The 23,342-nt window shown below is 41.5% G+C and overlaps 1 protein-coding gene across 3 annotated transcripts in view; it reads right to left on the bottom strand.

Moving 5' to 3' along the window:
* Nucleotides 1–33: 33 nt before the first annotated feature.
* The window catches only part of rnf13 (ring finger protein 13), a 40,233-nt gene continuing 16,924 nt past the window's right edge, over nt 34–23,342 (bottom strand). For all 3 annotated transcript variants that reach the window (XM_053321728.1, XM_053321727.1, XM_053321729.1), the window contains 6 exons: nt 10,995–11,082; nt 9,852–9,942; nt 8,968–9,073; nt 8,496–8,589; nt 2,006–2,086; nt 34–1,486 (listed from right to left, as the gene is read on the bottom strand). In XM_053321728.1, coding sequence (XP_053177703.1) covers nt 1,110–1,486; nt 2,006–2,086; nt 8,496–8,589; nt 8,968–9,073; nt 9,852–9,942; nt 10,995–11,082 — 837 coding nt within the window. In that variant the 3' untranslated portion in view covers nt 34–1,109. The remainder of the gene's footprint in view (nt 1,487–2,005; nt 2,087–8,495; nt 8,590–8,967; nt 9,074–9,851; nt 9,943–10,994; nt 11,083–23,342) is intronic.

Raw genomic sequence — 23,342 nt, 5'->3', positions numbered from 1 at the left:
CAGTGGAATGACGCAAAGCCGTGAGAAATGTCGTCAGGTGTCATTTTCATTTTTATTTAAGTGAATTCATATTGAGAACAGAGCAGGAAAACACAAGACAAAATACAAACTGAAAAAGGCAACATGATTTGTCAACATAAATGAAGTCATGTAATGAAAAAAGAGAGCATACTTGCTATGAACAGTATTAAATGAGATACGGTCAGTTATATGTGTATTATTATAATAAGGCCTATCAACCAATAACTGCTTGTGTTATATGAAGTGATAGGTCTGGAGCAGGCAGCGAAGACACAGTCACCACTACACCGTCTCTCCACACCTTTTTTCCCAACATGGAGATCACGTTTGTTCGTTCGTTGCACCGGCTGGATTGGCTTCAGTTTCTCTTTAGAGTGAATCAATGTAACAGATAAACCGTGGCACGAAAAAACACAGGACAGGAGCATCTTAAGTCTCCTTGTTTTACACCAGGCTAGAAATAAATTGGCAAAAACCATATCGCTGTGGCTTTTAAATGTTTCTATACTTTGCTCGATGTCAGTTTAATTTTACAAAAAAGAAAGAAAGGATGCTGCATAGGTGTGTCAGTTTAGCATGAACATATATGTACAAGTAAAGAAACTTACCCATTCTCTGAAGAATGTACAGAAACATAATCAAAGGTAAAGAAGAAATGTACGGTGATCTACAGTTTTTTTTATTTACACAGTATTTCTACTGAACTTTGTGTCAGGTGTGATCTTGTGTCTTGGGAGATTTTCGCTCATCTGTGTGTCATCTTTTTTTTTTATGATGAGAGTACAGTATAACAGTCTACTGTACGTCAGCATCATCAGTCCTGTCACACCTGCCAAGCAGCCGCTAATATAAGCACACTGACTTCCTGTCAACACACCTGGAAATCAGCACTTTCTCCGTAATCGTGTTCAAATAAAACTTAAATTTTTGAGCTTGTAGGGAGGATACATTACGATGTATTTTAAGCAGTGACGGAAAAAACTCGGATGATGAATCGGTTTCGTGCCCCCCGACTAAAGTTTCTGCTGCTGTGAGGTTGGAGAGGGCGGGGGCGGGTTTATTGACCTATCAGGCCAGCCAACAGTCAGTCAAGCTTGGAGCAGGTCCTGGTCGTGGTCGTGGCCGTCGGAGCAGGGCTGCTGCATCTGGACCACCACGGTCTCCACGGTGACCTCCTCCTCGCTGTCGCTGCTGTCCAGCTCGTCGTCCTCGTACTCGGAGGACTCCTGGTCTTGCTCCGAGCGTGAGCCTCCGGACATGGTGCCAAAGGAGTGGGCGCTGGTGGAGGCCAAGGAGCGCAGCAGCGGGGTACTCTCTGACACCTCCTCATTCTCATCAGGGCCGCTCTCCCCCTCCTCTGAGTCGGAGTCAGAGTCGCCCTGAGAGGGGACCACCTTCTGCTTGCACACCGGACACGTCTTCTTAGTTTTGGTCAGCCAGGGGTCGACACACTTGCTGTGGTAGGCTGTAGGCAATAAGAAAAAGTTAGTGTTTCTGATTGAACAGCGACTTAGCACCTCATTTTATCATCATTCAAAGACCTCATGACTAGATCTGCAAAGTTATTTTCACAACTGATTCATCATTTAAGAAATGACAAAAGTTGCAGCTTCTTAAGTGAGCAGATTATTTTGTTTCTTTGCCTAACAAGATAAGATCTTTGGGCTTTAATCAAAAATAAAAAACAATTGTGACTTTTACATAGAATTGATTGAACTAGAAGTGGATTTAGTGTTAATTGACTCTAAACAACCAAATCATACGTCACAGTTCAACATCCACAATGCATTTCACTCTGGTTAAAAGCTATAAAAACAGTCAAACTGGGTATTTGTCATCTACTCAATGTCAAATATCCAAATCAAAAAGCATACAGGGAACAATGTTTCCCTAAGAGGTTTTATTAATTCCTTCTTTTTTACCATTATTTGATAGCAGACAGGAAATAAACTATCATGGAGCATGCAGGAGTGTTCAGACTCACCGTGAGAACACGGCAGGACTCTGAGTTTGTCTCCTTCTTCGTACTCATCCAGGCAGATGGCACACACATCGTAGTTGTCTCCTAAAGAGAAAACCAACATTTATTCACTGCTTTAAACACATTTATACTTTTTTGAACATTATACTGTACTGTGGCTGATTGGCCAGCAGAAGTGCAATATTTTTGGATAACTGTACAGCTATCAAAGAAAAGCAGACTCCTCACTATTATAAATTATTATTACCAAAAATGATCATTTAAAACATTTTGATTGCTGCCTTTGACCATTCTCTTATGAAAAATAATGCATGAGATGGACTAAGAACAGGATCTGCATAGTGCATTATTTCTTAATAACTGCACATCTCATGGATCATAATGAGTAGAAGTGAGAAAGTCTAAAATATAACAGCGTGACGGTTGTTATGCACACAGATGATTCATTTGTTTTGATGTCTTCCTGAAGGTCACTAACATCAGGTGGGTCCGTGACGTATCACATAGCAGGAACCGCGTCTGCCTCACAAGTCTGATATCCTTAAATAAATTCTTAGTGTCACTTTTCCAAATATGTTCTTGTGCCCACCCCCTTCCATCCTCATCCTCTAAACCGCCAGCGCTGCATTTCCTTCTAATAGGGGCACTAAAAGCTCAGGAATGTATTAATGCACTCCCTTTCAAATTCCACAGAGTTCTTCTCCTTTTTCCTTCGCTTCCTCTTCCCTTGCCCGGCCTGAGAGGAGGAGAAGAGGTGGAGGAGGTGGGAGCAGGCTCAGAGTTGTGAGCCGGTGTGTTTATGTAAGCTCTAAATGAGCATGTTTTCCCCCGACTGGGCTCTGTGTGTCCGTGCCAGGGCTGCATGTGACCGTATAAGGATGGGGAGTCACATCGACCAGGGTCCTCCTCCTCCTCCTCCCTCTTCCCTCTTCCTTTTCTCTCTGAGCGTCAGCAAAATCAACTCAAAGCAATGTTATAAACTCAGCTTCTTTTTTTTACTTTTTCACACTTTCTGTTCAGTTTAGGTTTTTTTTTTTTTGCTGCTTTTCCCCAAACGGTCACTGTCAGTCCCAATCTGTCTTCAACAATCTTCTCCTGACATTAGTCCAGAGGAGACACCATCTTTTTCTCCTTTTTTCTCACTCTCTCAGGGCCAGTGCTGGACATTTGGGGTGAGGGGAAGAGGGAAAGTTTATGCAGGCACGGATCCAGTATACACTCAGGAAATGCTGAACTGTGGCACTGAAGGAGCTATTCTGAGTGAAGCCCGAGCGCAAAAGGTCGAGTGACTTGCTGAACTCAAAGACGGCCCTGGGGAGAAAATTATACTTGGTACTGTAGGAAATGTTTCACTACGTATGTTATTACGACACCTTGTAGGAAAATTCGACTTTATTGCAACTTGGGTCTTCGTTATGTCATTTTGGAATAACAGGAATAACACTGAAGAAACTTTAAGAGTCAGACTGTCATTCAATTTTTGACAAACAAAACAGATGTGAATGTTAAAATAAGTGTGCTAATTTCAGTTTTACCTCTAAATGAAGTGGTTTAGTTAATCTGGTTGTTGGCTTGTTTAAACCCAAGCTGATAAGTAAGTAAATTCTTTCTCTGTCAGACCTCACTGTACCGATGTTGCTGCGTTCCCAGATCTTAACAACTCTTTTGAAAGGTACAATGTTATCATAACTAATAGGAGCCATATGGAGCCATAAAAAAGACTCAAGTTGTAATGAAGCAGAAAGCCTTTAATGTTCTTTTATCTTACTTTAAGTGTCAAATATTTTTTTCAGTTATTTGTGGACATCTCTTTTAAAAATGTAATGTAATCTCCGCCTGTTGACTGTATCGCGTTCCATCTTGTGCTAGCTCAAAGTGTTTAGTCAGTCTATACTGTAATGATAAGCACGTCATCATTCCTGAGCGCTGACGTCATCAGGACAAACTGTGTGTAATCTCACTGAACCTGGTGAACTATGTGTCTGATAACACTCACAAAAACATATTTCCTGTTATGTTTTTCAAAACTAACCAATGTGCCCTGTTGGCTGTAAAGGTTAAAGCTGACTGAACACACACCAGTCAGTTGAGAAACATGCGGCATGGCTGTTCTGCGGCAGATCATAACTCACAGTCTGGTCCGCTCATCCCTTTTTCCACGGAGCAAATTACACCGCTCCCGCTGATCAAAGGCCCCGCTGTGGACATTACTCAATCCTCATTTCTAGAGTCTCTTACCACAGATCAGCTTAGTAATGTCATTACAGTGACCTGCACATGTGAGCTGAGATTCCCCTTTGATGAAGTCTCTCAGGTATGGAACACATATCAAGAGCAGCCCATGTCTTAAAAAAGGGAAAATTAAAAAACGGTTATCCTTCTCTAATCAAGTGTGTTTTGGGTTAGCTTCAGAGTAGGCGGTAAAATGTGTTTTTCAGGGCAAAGAAAGAAACATTTAGCTCATGTTTTGGCAGTGTGTATAGTTTTTAGATGCTGGGAATCCCTTACATTTATGTTTCAGGGCCAGTAGCACATCTTAAAAGGAGTTTATAGAGCATGTGCAGCTCTTCTCCCCTCTATTTTTCATAAATCTGCTTGCCTGCCAGCATTCCTGGCTCTCAGAGGAACCACGCTGTCCTACTGAACTTCAGATGAGCAGTGAATGTGTGTAGCAGAGCGAGCGAATGAAATAAAGGGTGACATAAAAATTGAGTAAAAAGGGGAAAAAAAAGCTTTTGCACAGTTCGTCATTGCTTGAGCCAACCAGACAAGGGCAACTGGCACTGAGGCCAGTGCACTAAGAGACAGAGAGAGAGCTCCTCTGTCCTGACATCAACATGCCTCACACACCGACGGCTGAGACACTGCAGCTGCTCTGTTCAGTGTGTGTGTGTGTGTGTGTGTGTGTGTGTGTGTGTGTGTGTGTGTGTGTGTGTGTGTGTGCTCCTAAGGCCTGAAAGCGGAAAGCCGAGGGGAAGGGTGGAGTGACTCATCATACGTAGGGAGGGATCAGACTGGAGGTCAGGGGTCAGAGAGAGAGTCTCGCCTTTTCTCGCTCTAAACGAAGAAGCCACAGCCATGACGGGGGGGGAGAAAAAAAATCGCCCTCATTTCCTCAGCTAGTTTAGTTGTGTGTTCACAATTTTATGGTCGCTGGTGAAACCTGCCACCCAGAGGGTTGAACCTCACTGACAAACATCAGACTTACAGGCTAAGTATGGATGACGCAAGGTACTGCAATAAAACCAGAGTGTAAGTCAAGTTAATGGCAGCGCTGTATGCTGACAGCCGTGGCAGCTGCTATTACATAATCCTGTATACTGACACAGATCTTATGTTGTATGCTGATGCTCAGACTGGTATTGTGCAGAAATTACACAGGCACCGTGGTTTTCATTGTGAACCGTCCATACAGACTCCTTTTGTATTATTCATTTCAGCCCATGCACGTCTGACATTAACCAACGCCTACCATCGCCATCTGCAGAACAAGATCTTTACCAGTGCTGTCAGGTGCCTAACTGCTAAAATAAAATATTACTTTATTATAAGAATAAAGTAAATATTAAACTTGATACAGATCAAACACATGCTCAACAACAGCAGAAGAAAGTGTACAAAGAATGTGAAAAACAACTCAGTAAAAGCTTTCTAACAAAGAGTCTGTAGGGGTGAGAGGTCTGATTTAGCCAGTTGGAGCTGCCTTGCCAGAGAAGGTAGATGGTGGGCAGATACACTCATCAGCAGGAAGGCATCCTGCCAGCACAGCAGCAGTCCAGGCTTTGGCTGATCAGCTGGTTAACATGACTTCACTTACTGAGAAAAGAATTCACACCCCGCTGCAATCACAATTACTCTCTCTCACTGAGTAATGCAGGACAGAGGCTTTAGAAGCATCGATCTTAGAAAAACACTGGTGTAGTGTCCGTGATGGCACCTATTTTGTTAATAATGAGAAGTTTTGGATTGCTTGGATTTTCTTCTTGAGTATTTTGGCTCTTTATGCAGCCAGAAAATTCAAATTTGGACAAAGATGGTGCAGTAGCCTCTATAACTGAGTGTTGAGGTGAAACTCTTTTAATCCTTTTCATAAGCCCTGTTATTGGAGGCAGCGTCTAATGGCTACTGTGGGAACTGCAGCTGCAGACACTTCCAGTTTGAACATGCAGATTAATTATTAAAAAATCAATTTATATATATATGGATGTTCTTTGATCTTTACCGTAGACTTTGAAAGCGTGGAAGGTTTCATGGATTGCAGCTTTGAAAGCAACACTAACATTAACACATCCTCACAGTGTTCCCGTTCACTCTGGCTGTGTCTGTTTAAAGCCGCTGGAGTCCAAGCTCAGCATTATCCGTTGTAGTTGAGGCCAAGGGCGCCATTAGGCATCCTTCCCAGTCTGCTGTGTGCACAAACACACATACAAACACAATCACACTGAACCCCAAGTTCAGGCACGCTACCTGACAACTTTAGGATGGAGAACTGGAACAGCGATGAGTCTTGAGCATCTCTGTGACTGGTGTGGCACTGAGCTGCCCACAAAGAAACGCTACAGCTAAAAATTCCTAATGAGTCACAACACGGGGCTTATGAAAAAAAAAAAATCAGCATGCTGTAAACAATGAACACTGGTGGTCTGATGAGCTAATGCAACAGTATTAGTGATTCTAGGTCATCATTGTTTCTGTATATACAGATGTACAGTGAGCCTGTGGTATTACTGTGCTGCCACAAACCAACGGTGGCACATTTCATTCAATTATATTTAACCACACATACTTTTCATATTCTGACCCTTCACAGTTTCCTCTCATAAATTACTCTACATACCAAACAATTGAGCCACAAATCAATTTAATGTATTAACACCTTATCAGTCGTTAATAGGTGATTAATCCTTAATAAAGTTTTCGGAGAGCAGAGAGAGGGTATACTTCACAATCACTGCTTTGGTCCTATATTCCCTGAGCATAATCACCTGCACAAACATTTCTTTAAAAGATGAAATATTTCCTTTTTTTAATATTCTGGGTCACTCTGTCAAATTTGAAAACAGTATTTAAGAGTTTAAAGACTAAAAAGACTTGTTGCAGCACAACCAGGAATATCATCTTTTTTATTCCACATACTCTGCTTCGTTGTCATGATAGGGTGCCTATATATAAACTAATTTTTTTTAAATGTGCCTACTGGCTCCTAGCAGTGGAATCGACCTTTCTAGAACATGAGTCATTATCAAGTTTTCTATGTCATTTGTACGAAATGACATTGAATAAAAGTGTTTGTTTGTTGGGTGTAGAGAAGCCTCTTACCTGAAGTAAACACTACCAAACAATAAAGCCTATTAGACAACAGAGGCACTGTTACACCCCTCTCAGGCCCTCTTGTTACAACCCCCCTCTGCCCCATGCTCAAACCCGGCCACTCGGTTTCTTGCCAAGCTAGCATTGCTTCAGAGTGCAGGGCTTAAAAGGTGATTAGGTAGAGATTTGGTGTCCCCTTCCTGTGTCGCCAAAACTCTGACTCAGCTGACAGGAGCGCAGACGCCACCCCCAAGGCTGTTTCCTGGACATCTGAACTCCCTGCAGCGGCCAAGGTCGACTGCAGCGGTGCATGTGGAAACCCTGAGTCAGAGTGGGCGCTGCTCACAGAGGCAGCCACAGAGCCTGACGTGACAAAAACAGCTATCTGAGTAACACACGCCGCTTTGAGCTTGTGAGCTGCACGTGCGTCTGTTACTGTCAGGTGGGGAGGAGCGCCTCGGCTCATGACCCCTTCAATTAGCAGCTTTACAAGGGGGTTACTTATTATGCGCCAGCCATACTCTATAAAGCTCACCCTGCACAGCTGATTGCAGTCAGGGGCCTTCCAGTCTGCAAAAATACAGCTGCTGGAGGAAATACAGCCGGCATAAATACACACACAAAACTAGTAATAGCACAAAGTGGATTTGCAATGCAAAACAATGTTACAGCCGGTCTGACCCTTGTTCACAGACAGAAGAGAGAAACCAGAGGTGGAATTCGCTTTAAGAAGTTTTATAGTTTCTATTAACGCTCAAATCTGTATATCTACTCAACAGGTTTCAGCATACATTTAACTTTCAACCCAGTCTGGCCTATGGCATGACTGAGACTTCATTTTAAAGCATCAGTCATGTGTCCAGTCTCAGCGGAGAGGAGCTCTAATTTGCCGAGGAGAGCTTTGTGGAAAAAATCAAGTCCATATTAATCCGATTAGCTCCAAGGTGCAGAGCTAAGGGGAGGAATGATGTGTCGTAATGCATTGATGACATCTCTCTTCTGGGCCAAATCATGTGAGAAAGAGCAGCACGGCAGAGAAGTAAACAGCATCTACTGCAGACTAAGATGTGAGAGTCAGGATGAAGCTGAGTTCAGGGCGACTTCCTGGTGAACTCTTTTAACCACTTAGTGAACAGACCCTCACATTTACAGTCAGATGACTTATTTTGTTCTGCTTCCATACCTTTTTTGTACTTGTGGATGGGAAGTTTCTTTAACTGATCTTTGCGCAGGCGGCTCCTCCGAGCACGGTGTCGGTCTTGGACAAACTTTGTGATCTACGCAGAGTGGGGAAAAAATGAAACCAGTCAAAATCATTTTAAGTCAGTATGTAAAACACATGCATGTCTTCCTTGTCTAGGAGTCCAAAACTAGTAAGTAGGATTTTTGTATGCTAAGCAACACTTTTACAACCAGAAAAAGTACTGACAAAGGGCTCATTTGGGCCCATGACATACTTTTCCTAATATGAAGCAGAAATTTTTGGAATGGTTAACAGTGTTGATAGTCCTTGGGGGGAAAACACCCATAAGAATACCACTTTTCTCCTCTGTAGGCATTTTCTACTTCACATTTGCATTCATTAACAGTTCTGTAAATAGTTCCTAAGGAGGTTCTCAATACTTTGAGTTACAACGGAGATTATATGAACCTACCATGAAAACAACAATGAGGATGAGGCAGATTCCCACAATGATGAGGAAGGGGATCAAGTAGTATTCCAGCGGCAGGCTGAAGTCTGGCATGAGGACCACATGTCCCCTAAAAAATAAACCAGGTGGTGGCAGAGGTTACAAACAATGACCTAAACAGAGGCTGTGCAGCAGCATTTCATGATGACTCGGCGTTAACAATGTAGAGATTCATTTTAGTGTCGTTTGTGGTTAAAAAGAACTGCAATGTGGCACACAAAGGGTCCTATATCAACATGATGACATTTAGGTAATGGGGTTATGGGACACACACACAACTCCCTTTTGCAGCATTTCTCCACTCACATTTGTGATCACGCTGACAAAACTCTGCCAATACCATGTTTGGTGTTCATTCCACAGCAAAGAAGTTGGAAATAACCCTCATGTATTTGGATGGTATCTGACAACCACCACCCATACACACACACAAACACACACCAGCACACACCAGCACACACACACACACACAAGCCAGCAAAATATAAAAGTGGTAGAAATGGGACTTTGATGCAGTGACTCTGGGCTCATCTGACAGTCTGAGACATTTCATTACCAGATTATCACCTCAGCAGCAGAGCGCACAAAGTGACAACACATCACAAGATAAATCCTCTGCCTTGATATATTACAGTATGCGCTGCAGGCATTACTCAACAATATTAGATCATATGGTAGAGCTGGGAAGCAAAGAATAGCCAGTAGACAGTTTTGAGGGAAGCTGCTGAATATCTTCATGTTACACTGAAGGAGCTGTTAGGAGCGCGGTGACGGTGAGAGGCCGTGAGAGCCGCCGTGCTGCTATTTATACTGATGAGCAGAAAAATGAGATTTGGGTGTACACTTACCCCTTGTCATACGTATAGTCTTCTTTCAGAGAGTTGGCAGTCTCCTCGCCCACAAACACAGAGGGAATATCTATCTGCTTCATAACATCCACTAAAAGGAAAAGAAAAAAAAACCAAACATAATATATCATGTGACTGTAAATCAATGTCCACGGAAACATCGATATTTCAACCTGGCAGTAAAAAATTAAACCCTGTGATCACAGTAATACAAAAAAATAAGATTTCTTTATAAAACACTAAGAAATAGTTATCTAAATATCTCAAGATTTAAGTTAAGATGACTTTCTAACTTCTTTTGGAGCTTTTGATTGTATTTGATGGTCTTTATGAGCTGATGTGGAGCTCAAATGTTAACAACTTAATGAATAATGTAGCTCATGTCCAACTTTATTTGAGTCATAAGAGGTTTTAGTCTCACAACAAACTTGTTTTGTGCTAACTAAAAGTGACAGAAGTGGCTGTGAAGAACAAACAGAGCTTTTGAGAGAGAAGTTCAAACTCCTCTCAACCCATTATGACCTGAAGCGTTCTCTAAAGAAATATTCTAAAACCTAAGGCACTGTTTGAAAACAACCTCCTAAAACCAGAGGCCGAGATGGGCTAAGAGCGCTGAAAGAAAGAAACCAACAAAAATGTATCCCATAATGCTTTTCGCCTTCCCTGTGTCTGTATTTGAGCAAAGCACAATGCATTTCATCGGTCACGTCATCATCTAAAATGTGCTCATGCTGCTCTAAAGGGAGAAGCATGTAAACGCTGCACCCAGTCTTAAAGGGACATAGACTCAAATGTTGTGCTAAAAACACAAACCAGGGCACGAAGCCTGGATAATCTAATACTCTGCTGCACCTCTTGAAGTGAGGACTGGGGACAAAGGCTATCATATCGAGTAAGTGGGTTACAGCAGGGACAATATGGGGTCACAGTCAGTGAGTGCTCTGCTGCTGTAGTGCATCACATCCTCACTCAACACCATCTTGAGACTTGAAATGGATTATAAACTACACAAACAGCCAAATCTTCCCTCAGGGTGGGGATGACAAGAAAAAGGGGCCATTTTCTGTCATCAACAGGCAGCTGTGTAAGATGCTAGATACTCATGTGTTGGTATACAGAGAGAAGGAGAAGGCGGTGACTTACAATCGTTTGACCCCATGCTGATTAGGTCCTCAGAGTCTACATTGTGGACAATGGCGGCCTTGTACCCGGCTTTCTGGGCATTGAGGACCTGTGAGGAGACATAACATTTTACAACATGATTGTCAAAAAAGGTGAAAACATCTGGTGGTTTTTTAAAAGATTACAATCAGCTGCTGCAATAGGACTAAAAACTGTCCTGAGTACAGGTGGTATGTGTGTCAGATAATTTGACCAAATCTGATTTCCACACTCCACAAAAGACACAGCAGCATCAAACCACATTAACCATGACAGAAATAGAAGTCGGTTGTGGTTGAGAAGAAGAACGTTCTCTTATTCTATGTGAAGGCTGATTGAGCCATGGCTTTGTACATGTAGAAACATACCACTTCCACTTTCAGGATGCTGTCTACTGCTGATATGAACTAATTTATGAGCTGGCCTTGCAAACTATACTCCCATCAGAACAATAAATGTTTGAGCATTCTGTTTTTACAACATCATAATTACAAAAGCAGCCAGAGAGGACTGACAGAGGAGACTGCACATAAAGGAACACTGTGACTCCACGGTAGCATTCGACATATCGGCCAACAACATGTTTGCTACTCATTTCCAAGAAAGTGTTTGTGAGAGACAAGATGTTTGCATTTAAACACCCAGACGGCACGCTCGTCCATGATAAACACTGACTGTGGCTGCTATGGATGATCCAAGACAAGAAGTAGTTGATGACTGGACGGACAACAGGGAGTATGAAAAGTTGAGAAAGTTCATCTCACATGATCCAGTATGCTCTTTATCAGACATCTGATCTAGCGTGCTCAAGAGTGTACAAACATTTGGGACTCATATTTTATGTCCAGCATCTGTTCCTCATGTATTTAGACTCACTTCTGTTTTCTTTCTTTTTTTTCCTTTTCTTTCTTTTTTTTTTTTTACAAAGGTCACAGGTTTTGATCTCCACAGGAAAGGCCAGACTTACTTCTTCAAGCCAAGTTGTGACTATCAGATGAGAATAATTAAAAGCACACCCCCCCCCCCCCCCCAAATTCACCACTCCACCACCCACAAACCACAGAATTGAAAGCTACTATTACCCATATACTGACTGACAGTTCTTTTATAGCACAGGGACATTAGAGACAATAACTTGATATAAATCACTTATGTTTGTAGAGCTCATCATTTCATCATTTCACAAACTAGTAAAACAGACTCCTTGACCTAAAGTAATAGTCAAGTAATCATTTATTCAATTTTGATGATAAATCTGTTCAGTTTTCAGTCATTTTCAAGGAAACATATCTGGTTCCAGCTTTTTAACTATGGAAATTTGACGCTTTTCGTTGTCTTCTATAGTGGGAAATCAAATATATTTGGGGTTTTGAAGAGTATGCTGGAGTAATTTGGACACGTCAAGTTAGGCTGTAGAAAATTATAATGAGCAAACAAAGAATTGAGAGAATAATCCCAAGATTAATGGATAATGGTACTAATCATTAGTTACGCCTCAACACATTTCTATCTGGATATTATTTCCTTTTCTGGGAACAACATTGTTTTGGACTCTGGCTCATACTTCACAGTGCTTATGGGCGTGCTGCTTTTCTCATAATCCAGGACAGGCTAAAAGATACTCGCTATTCCAGTTTGTCAAAAAAGTCCAGTCTTGAGCATGTCGGTGCGTGCATGTGTGTGTGTTCAAGTCCGTTTAAGCTATTGCATAAACATACCACCATGTTCTCATTATCATTCATCACAGAGGTGTACAATCCTGCTGCTTTAGTGAAAAGTTAACCCTCTCACTGCAGCATAAAAATAGACACTACAGTTCACACCCTTGCACAACCAGTTTTTTCTTTTTGTGTGCAGCAATGCAGCATTTATCCTCTAAAAGACCATTTATTTGTCTTTTTAAAATCAGGCACCACATGTATATTCAAATTGCCAAAATTTGTGGGGCTTGGATGAAAAGTCTGGGTCGAGGCTCATTTATTCTTGACAAACATCGCCAAAGGCTACGATCAAACTGGTGGTGAACAGTGTCTGATCTTAGGTCAACACACACTGTTTTTTTTCTCTCTGCTGGTAGCTTAAAAAAACATCATTAGAATGCTACATAAATAGCTTGCCAAATAATTGAAGCCATAGTTGTGATTACATAAATACACTGAGACAGAAATATGTCATAAAAGAACAAATTAGTGTTATTCTGTGTATATGTGAATGCTTTAATGACAGTCATGCTTTGATTCAAGGACAAATTAAGCAACACAAATCTCCCATTAGAATAAATGGAAGATAAGTTACCAGAACTCCAACAATCACCTGTAATTTTATGAATGTGGATCAAGTGACAAAGTTTGAAGGACAACTGCAGTTGGCTAAAGTTACTGTAGACTATTTTCACTGAAACCTACCATAGCAGATTATGCTTTTAGCTAAATGTAATGCTGAAGACGTTAAAAAAAGGATTTAAACTGGGATCTTCTCAGTGGCAGAAGGCCATGTGTGCTGCAGTGTGGGTAAAGAGGAAACTGATGTAATGAGGATCTTCCATCTGTGTGGCTGTTTTTGTGGTTCTGACACACTGTTGCAGCTTCAGTATCCTGTATTGCTATTGTTGTGGGTGATCGCTTTCTGCAGATGTGGTAGAGGAAATAGGAAGTGACAATATAATCCTGAAATGAATCATTATGTGTTCTTACACAGGCAGAGATAAAGTCGGCATGGAGAACGTTTCCCTGTGAAATTGAGAGGAAAAACGCTTTGCATCGAATCATGTAAATGTCACTCAAAACCCTGGGAGAAAATAAGAGGGGTGGAGACTGTGATCCTACTCTTTATTCTTTGCATTTGTCTAGTTGTGCTGCTCCATTTCAGAGACAGACTACTGCTGTTAGGAAGGAAAACATATTCTAACTGAATAATTAAGTCACATCTGGAACAAAAACAACCCTATTGTATAGAATGAATGGATTTAATTAGTTATATCATCCAGAGAACAAAGTTGTTTCTTTAATACGACACAGCTGAGTTAAATACTAAATAAAAACCTGAACAACAAAGATAAGGGAGGTATATACATTCTGATTGATTTTAAGGCCAAAGATGGACAGCATTAATTTGATAATCAGGCCATTATGTTTTACTTCATTATTCAGTATAACAATATGTGGGGGTTATTCTGCCCTAACCAGTAAATAGTGAGTGCTGTTTCTGTGGTGGGGGTTGCTCACAGCACCTAAAAGTTAAAGTAAACTTAAAAGCACTTATCGTGATATATTGTGATTTAAGAATTGAGCATATACAACTGCTACAACCTCACTCACTCTCTGACTTTTTGAGACATTGTATTTCTGGCTCTTTTCAAACCAAAAACACAAAGCTCTTACTGGCTCTGCAGTTTCTCCAGCTGTCCATGAGCAAAACACTGAACGTCACATATTTATGATATTTAACATAGCGAGGCGATCCAAGGGTGTTTTCATTGCTTTAAGTCACAGAGGAAAAGACTGATGTCAATTATTAAACAGAGCATGTGCCACGCCTGCGGTGGTAAATTAACACCCAGACGCAAAGCCAGACGGTGAAAGTGAGACAGAGGTGCAGCTGCCTGTGCCGTGTAAAGGAGCAGAAAGTGAGAAAATATTGTTTTAGTTTGGGTCAAACGCTGAGCGATGTGAAAGTCATCTGCTCTGTTAAACAATAAAAAGAGGGTCATTGACCCTAACCTGAGGAATTAGGGGCTGTGTGAGTGCAGTGTGTAGGTCCTGCAGCTCAGACAGGCCTCTATATACGAGCATTGTACTCCAAGGAAATCTATTTAGACCTGAGGGGTGAACAGTGTGCATGTGTGTGACTGTGTGTGTGTGTGTGTGTGTGTGTGTGTGTGTGTGTATTGTGGCTTGCATGGATGCTAACACAGAACAGTACTGTCTTCTGTCTTTCCCTTGTCATAGTAATTTTATGCACAGGCATACGTGAAGCAGCGTGTATGGCAGCCGAAGCATTGTGATCCCATGTGTTTGCCTATGAGGGTGTATTGTGTGGAGGTTATCAATGCCTACTGTGTGTGTCCGAGGGCAGGCCGTTTGAGTAAGTGACACACACACACACACAAAATACTGTGTCTGGATGTTTTTGTGTGTGTGTGAGAGCGAGGTAGAAGGTGATTCCTGATTATTTTGACCTTTTGTAGACATTATAATTAATCAGTAATTTACCAAAAAAGATACGGAAAGTATTGACAGTAAAAAATGATTATGGTTGCAGCTTCACATTTTTGGCACTGATTGGATTTCTGCTGTTAAACCCCACCCATCTAGAGCTCCAGGTAGGTTAAATCAAACATTACAGTGTGTGGCATGGATGTTGTAATGTATGTGTATGTGCTGTCATGCACCATATTAGGCCACAACATGCTAGTCAGCTACATTATTGGAAACGGACTCACACAGAATGGGAGACTAACCACATTTTTGCCAGTTGTGTGTGTGGCTAACACATTATTAGTCAGTGTACAAGTCAATTTCCTGTATTACTAATAAACATTTGTAGATCTTGTTTTAATCATAGTGTCCTGGTGAGTAAAATAGTCAAATGAAGATGGTGTTGAAGCAGCAACTAGCAGCAAGCAGCTTGAGGCAGAAGCCAGTGCGGAGGTCCCTGTCACTGAAGTAAAAGTGTCAACTAATCTCTAGAAATACTAACTCAGTCTTTTTTTGTCATTATGGTCTCAACTGCTAAATTCAGGCCCTCTAATAAATGTGCTGGTGGTCATTCTTGACATTATTGCTCCATTAACAAGATTTAAAGACTTTGAAGTAGGTCTGATGTCTGCTGTGTGGGTCTTGAGTGACAGCTGTGATTGACAGTTGGCTCGCCTGCTGCTCTCCCCGGTCCCAGGATTCGTCACTATCGACTATCTTTGCAATATTTCAATACATTTTAACGTTACTTGATTAGGATACCTGCCCTGTTAGCACAATTTAGCTAAAGTAGCAAATGTGTGTAACCAGAGTGAGAAAGGAATCACCCTGCACTCCTTATTTAGAAAGTCCTGCCTCCAAACTGAAAAGATGACGCTGATTATAAGCTGCAACTGTGGGCGTCGACCCTGCTCCAAAGCAAACCAATCGGTGACGTCAAACCTCGCTACATCCATCTTTATATACAGTCTACAGTGTTAAATGTAGACAAAGAAGTTAGGCTGCTGCCCTGCTCTTCTCTTCTCTTCAGTTTGGTTCAGTATGTTTTTACAGTGAGAACACAGAGCCATTCTTGCTAGAGGCTTTGTAGATGCCAGTGTGTGTGGTGTGGTCTGTCTGCCTGGGATCTGCAGAGGAATTCAACCTCTGCTGCTGGCTCACCCCTGTGTTTGCATGGGCAAAGATAAGGACATTCAATGCATTCCTGAGACTGAGGAGAGAGAGAGGGGAACACAAGAGGAGAGGAGAGAGGAAAAAGACGAAAAGGAGAGAAGGAAAATGAGACATAAAACCTCTAGAAATAAAAATCAATAGTGGAAAAGTGTGTGTAACTAGAAACTTATACAAACACACACACACAGAGAGAGTGAATCATCATGGGATAATTTCTGCACTGCTTTTCTACCATCTGCAGACCATCATGTTGAGTTGTAGCACATCTTCCATGTCAGTTTAACAGCTGTCATTAAAACACTTAATTGCTATTACCCCAGAGGGATCAAACATGAGAATCCTGTTCACTCTGCAAACATCCCACTTGATTATGACAGTGTGATGAAAAAGAGACTTACTTAACATAACTTCAAACGATTGCCAAATTTTAAAGTCATTTTGATAGTAAGAACATAAATCATGTAGATTGTCACTTTTTAGGTCATACCTTTTAATCTCTATTGTAGCAATGCTGACAGAGCAGCGTCATGTCTCTGTACTTTGTCATTCATGGTCAAAGTTGCAGCTCTCCTCTGCTGCTATTGTGCAGCTACACTGGTAAAGCTGGAGGCTAAGTGCTCTTACTCAAGGGCATCCTGACATCTTTTGTTGGCATGTGACGGCATGACTTGACTCCATAAAAGGTCTATCTTTGGTTCTTTCTTTCTCTGCCCTTCAGATTCCTCATTATTTTCTGGAAATAATACCAGATTAGGCCATGGACTTAAAGCAAAACTGCATTTAATGACTGTTTTGTCCTCATGGCATACTGAGTTTATTCATTAGATTGACCAATTATTGACTTTTAAAAGCAGATTGAACTTAATTGGCTGTTGCTTTGGAGTCTGGACCAGAACAGGAAGAATCAGGAAGTTAAAAACTGTGTGATAATTAAGACCACAGTGAAAGCAGAAATTTGCTAAAGAATAAGACTGATTGTGTTGCAATTAATGTGTGATTTATCAACTCATGGTGTTTATGAAATTGCAAACAAAAAAAATCTTAAAAGTGTAATCACATATAGTGTGTTTTAATTGTATTATACTTCTAAAAATGACAGAAATCAACTCCTCTGATCTTCTTCTACCTTCATTTTCCATCTTCACTTCCTGGTTCCAACAGAACTAAATATGAACCATTATTAGTATGACTAAGAAGTTAAATGCTGACCATGAGATCATATGATAAAGCTGGAAACAGAGGCACTGAACTGGAAAATAAAATTCCCCAAATACATCCAAGCATTGTATTTTAGGAAAATTGCAGAGTCACAAGAGTGAGGGCCGACATACAATGAACTGGACCACTTTGGGCGGTGATTGTGAATGCTGTCAAAGCTACTGCTGCACTTCACCTGTTTCACAAATATGTCCATTTGTCTGTACAAACCTGCTGAACTCTGTTTCTGCGTTAAGTACACAGAAGCCTTTAAGAGTTTCTGCGCCCTTCAGTGAAAAGGTTGCAGCTGCTCGGAGCCCGGCGGCGGTCGAATGTGTGTTTGTATGGAGCAGCTTCCTGTGAATGTGTGGGACTGCAGAAATGTGAAGGAAGGTGATGCAGGGAGAAAAAAAAAAAAACTTGTTTCCAGTCAAGTGTTAAATTGAAAAAAGGTATTTCAAAATAGTTTTTCCGTGATAGGTCACTGCATTATCGATGCTTGTATGTGAATGTGAGTGTGTGTGTGTGTGTGTGTGTGTGTGTGTGTGTGTGTGTGTGTGTGTGTATATAAGACCTGACCCCTATTGGTCACAGTTGACTGGAGGTTTGTAAACGGTGCCACCTGGAGTTGCATGACTCATTGACGCTGGACTTAACCATTTGGATTCCAAACGGAGCAAGAAGTACTTTAATTAGATCTGTACTTGTGTCTCCAGTTGTGCTATAAACTATTTGTCCCGAAAATATTCTGTTACAGCTCATTAACAGAATAAAACATGACATAAAACTCGCTGAAAACACAAGTTATATCTGCCTTCCAACTCCTGTATAACGATTCCCAACACTTGTAATGTGGACAGACTGCTGATAGCATCATTAATTATTGCTGCATCACCACTGTGTGTGTGTGTGTGTGTGTGTGTGTGTGTGTGAGTATGTGTCAATAATATCTGCATCCTCACTCCTGTGTGTGTGTGTGTGTGTGTGTGTGTATCTGCAGCCAGCACTGCACTGTCTCGTCATGCAGTGCTGCAGCTGAAACAGGTTGATGGGTCTTCGCTGCCTCTCCTGTTTTCCCCCTCGTCATCGTTCTCTTACTCCACTGACCATTTCTTGACCTCCCGTCCCTCCCTCACCAGTCTTTCCTTTCACGCACTCCTGTCCTCGTCTTAACATACCTTTCAACTGCATGCGGACAAATGCCTGAGCTTGGTGCTTGGGCAGTGTAAATTAGCGTCACGGAGTGTGCTGCGTTCACTGGTATGTATTTGCATGGGGTGGACTTGACCTCAGCTGTGTGTAAATGAGTGTGAGCAGCTCAAATTAAACTGTTCAACTATCACAGGTCGAGTATGCATCAAGAGAAAGTAGTTCTGTATGTCCTCTGTCCTGTTAATCACCCTTTTCTCAATCTTTCCTCTACTTTATCCTCATCTTCTACTTCCCCATAACCACCTTTATTCCTCCTCCTTCTCTCCTCCTCCTGAATTCCACCCTTTGAATTCTTAAATGAGTATTAAAAAAAAAGAAAGACGAATCATGAGGAGCATCTAAAAAAAGGCTGTTAGCACGTCTGTAAAAATACAAATGTGAATCACATACAGGTGAGCTCTGCTGCTCTGCTGTTCGGACATCAGCTCCCAATCAGATCCTCATTTCCTCCTTTACCCTCCCTGAACTGTCTCCCATTTTATTCCTCTCCCCTCATTATGTCTGCAGCCCCTTTTCCTTCTCCTCATCCTCTCTTCTCCCCCTTCTCATTCTCACTTCCTGTCCACAAGCTTTCTCCTCCCACCGTTTTTCGTCTTCTTGCCACCCGTCCATTTTTTTTTTTTTTTTTTTTAAATCTCCTCCCCTTCTTAGTTACCCTCCCTCTTTCTCTTCCTCTACCTCACCTACCCCTCCTTGGACTTTAAACACCTCCTCCTCTTTGCCCTCATTATCCTTGTTATATCACGCTGACTGCCAACTTCTCCAGAATTTTTGCCCTGCCCCTTCCTCTTCTGATATTTCCACCCTCCCGCCTTAGTTCTCCCCCTCCCTCTTTCTAATTCTCTCTCTCTCTCTCTCTCCCTCTCTCGTTTCAGAGGAATGTTGTGCGGGTTTTTTAGTTTCAAGGTCCAGACTGCTGATTAGATAAAGACTTCAATAAAACTGCAAACTGCAGGGAGGAGCAGAGTATGTGGATAATGCCACACAGCTGCAATTCATGCAAAGCTCTTCTGTTTGTCTGACAGTTATTATATAATTTTGCAATAAAAAGGTGTTACAGATAGAACAAAACCACATGCCAATGATTTTTTTCAGCACCAATTTGTACTTTCTACAATTTTTGCTCGTCTTCCACTTAAATATTAATTTTGGGGTTTGTTTTTGAAATCCTGATTTTGAAAACTGTGATAAAAACAAAGTTTTAAATATAACTGTGAATGTTGGAACAGTGCGACAACACCAAATACTGTAGTGTATATATAAGCTGTCTATGTGCATCTGTGTGTGTGTGTGTGTGTGTGTGTGTGTGTGTGTGTGTGTGTGTGTGTGTGTGTGTGTGTGTGTGTGTGTGTGTGTGTGTGTGTAAATAATAGGATGCACATTTTCAAGTAATGGCAGATACTGATATTTAGGGGAACAGAGATGGTTGGATCTGTGCTCCTGAGTGTGTGTGTGTGTGTGTGTTTGTGTGTGTGTGCGCGCGCACATGCATATGCATACACACAGGATGTGTGTGTGTTTCATGCCCTATAAGCCAAAGAGAGCTATTTGTTGCCACAACAAATTGCAATAGACATAACAGCAGCTCAGAGGAACGAAACACACACACACACACACACACACACACACACACACACAAACACGCTAGTCATACATCCAGTCAGCCATAGTCATACCCTGTCATAAGACTGAGTGAGCGTGTAAAGGAAGCTGGATCATCGTTTGAATAAAAACTGAGGTCTGTGTGTGTGTGTGTGTGTGTGTGTGTGTGTGTGTGTGTGTGGGCGTGCGTGCAGCTCGAGGGCTCTGAGGTCACTGTAGTACAAACAGCCTGCACAATGAAATGCACTTACTGTAAAGCAGAGGTATGCAGCAAGGTTAGATGGGAAATTACCAGCCACCAGAACAAATGCTGACTAACTTGGTCACTGGCTGATAAAAGCAAAGTCATATTTTTTCACTCACTCTGAGGTTGAGTGGACAGATGTGACTGAAAATAACATGGCCGTACTGACCACTCCCAACTCAGAGAGGAAATAACTTTGCCACACCTAAAGATACGCTGGAGGACTTTCACCTCTGCCTCTGTCCCGCAGCAACATTTACACTGGATGGGTCGGCTATCAATCGATGGCTTTGTAACTTATCACGGATTACATCACCGCATGAACCAGATTCTTCTTTCCGCAGTGTATTTCCACTCAAATTGAGTGTATGTGTCGCCCCCAAAATCAAACATTAAGCTTCAACAGCAAGCTATGAGCAACAAACAAGCTAACATAGTAGCCTCACTGTCATTTGCAGTCTGGATTTAAAATTGGACTTTAAATTTCCAACCACTTCTGGCCTTCTCTGCCCCCTTCTGTTTAAAATGATTAGGAAATCACAGCAGGTCTGGTAGTGTGAGAGTCAAGCAGAAATAGAGGAAAAACTAGGTCAGGCTATTATCGAACAGAGGTCTTTATTTCTCATTTTTAAGTTGTTAATGTTGTGTGGAAATAAACAACTGTGCAAAGTTTTAAGCACTTTCGATTTTGGTAATGCAATACCTTTAGGCAGGCTGATTGTTATTGCTATTGTGTGTTATGACAATGACCCCAAATATACAGCCGGAGTCATAAAGATGTACTTTCACCTACAAGAAGAACAAAGAGTCCTGTAACAGATTACATGGCCCCCACATGGAGACCTTATCTCAATATCACTGAGTCAATCTGGGATAATATGAGGACACAGAAGCAACTGAAATGACCTGAAACTACTAAAAACTAACTTCTAACTAACTTCTACAAGACGCAGGAACAACCGACAGGCCGAGCACCTTTAAAAACTGTGTGCAGGTGTACCGAGGAGAACTGCTGCTCACCCCAAATACTCATGTTCTTTAGATTTACTCTGTTAACTGTACTTAATATGAATTAATTAATGAATAAAAACAATATTATATGGCAATATTATTGAAAGCATCCTCACTTTACTTTTAGTGCATGAAACTTTTACACTATTTCATGCAGATTTTACAGTGTGAGCCTTTACTTTATTTATTTATGTATTAACCTTTGTTTTAGCTCAAAAGACCATTGACGAGGAATCTTCATTTACAATGGTGTAAAGAAACTCATTTTAAGGCCTTTTGCAGATTGTTCCAAGTGTAAGGTGCATTATAAGAGTAGAGCTTTATAAGAATAGTTTAATTTTCTCCCCTTTTTCCATCCCAGTCTGTATTTGTTCCAAACAGCCAGTTCATGAACACTGTTTTCTCTTTTCGAGGGACTGCAGTGTAAATTTTCGATCAGTTAAGGATCCAAAATTTAAGTTCCTGAACTTTTTATATGTTTTTTTTCGCTGCACAAACATAACAGCACAATTTCAAATACAAGGAAGGATGTCCAGTAATTCTGTTATAACAAATGTTACTTCAACATAAAAAAAATATGTGACTCACAACTGTAGGGGGAACTCTAACGGTAAACTTAGTGAATGAGAATAGTTAGTCTAATCTCTGCGCTGTCACCTGGAGTACTCAGCTTCCTGCCGGGACAAAAGGTATTGACACCAGACTAGACGTTTAGTCTGAACCAGCCTCTGCCAGACAGGTTTTGGACAGTGTCGTAGCTTGACCTCAGGCCTCAGATGGGGAATTTTCCACCAGACCAAAAGCAGCGTAGACACATACACACAATACTTTGGTCACCGGGAATCTATGAATACACAGAGCAGGATAACTAAGACCCTGAATTGTTTCTGTCTTCTTTTTTTGAAAGCACCTTTCAAAACTTTTTTTTTTTTAAATCTTTCTTCTGAGTGTTATCAGCCACATAATCACTCCAAAGAAATAAGAGGAAACAGCCTTCATGAGTTGGATTTAAACCACATTCAACCACACTATGATTTTTTTCTTAATAAAAAAAGACAGAGGGCAGTAAAGAGAGACTGAGTGAGTGAAAGACAGAAAATTCAGGAAGAGAAGAGAGGGGAACAACGTGGTTCCACAGAGCTCTCCATAATCCCAGTACACGTTACATAACCAGGACATTATGTCTCAATGTATAGACATGATGTGTTTGTGGAGGGTAGTAGCTGGACGGACGGACAGTCTGCAAAGAATCTTGCAAAGCAGGAAAGGGGGCATGGGAGGGAGAGAGGAGGAAAAGGGTATTGAGTTTCCTGTCCACCCCTCCATCCCCCACCCCCCCAGTGTACAGGAATCTCTCTCTCTCTCTCTCTCTCTCTCTCTCTGAAGACACAAAGGAATGCTTTCTCGTCTTTTGTTGTCATCTTCTGTCAGTTCCTCCTCATGACTGGACTACTGCAATCCACTTTTCACAGGGATCGCTGGCAGGAGCATCCAGAAGCTCCAGAAACATGCCAGGATCCAGATGAGAGTGCAAAAAAACTAAATAATAACACCAGTCCTGTTTTCATAGCACTGGCGCCTCGTCTCCTTCAGGATTGACGACAAAGTCCTGCTACTCACATGCAGATCTATCTACAGACATGTGCCTCCTGACATACAGGAACTGATCACACCACAAACATTCACTCGCACCCT

The sequence above is a fragment of the Scomber japonicus genome, chromosome 7 (assembly GCF_027409825.1).
Source record: "Scomber japonicus isolate fScoJap1 chromosome 7, fScoJap1.pri, whole genome shotgun sequence".
In the NCBI taxonomy this organism is placed as follows: domain Eukaryota; kingdom Metazoa; phylum Chordata; class Actinopteri; order Scombriformes; family Scombridae; genus Scomber; species Scomber japonicus.
Note: the sequence above shows the minus strand (reverse complement) of the source record. Positions and strands in the feature narration are given on the sequence as shown.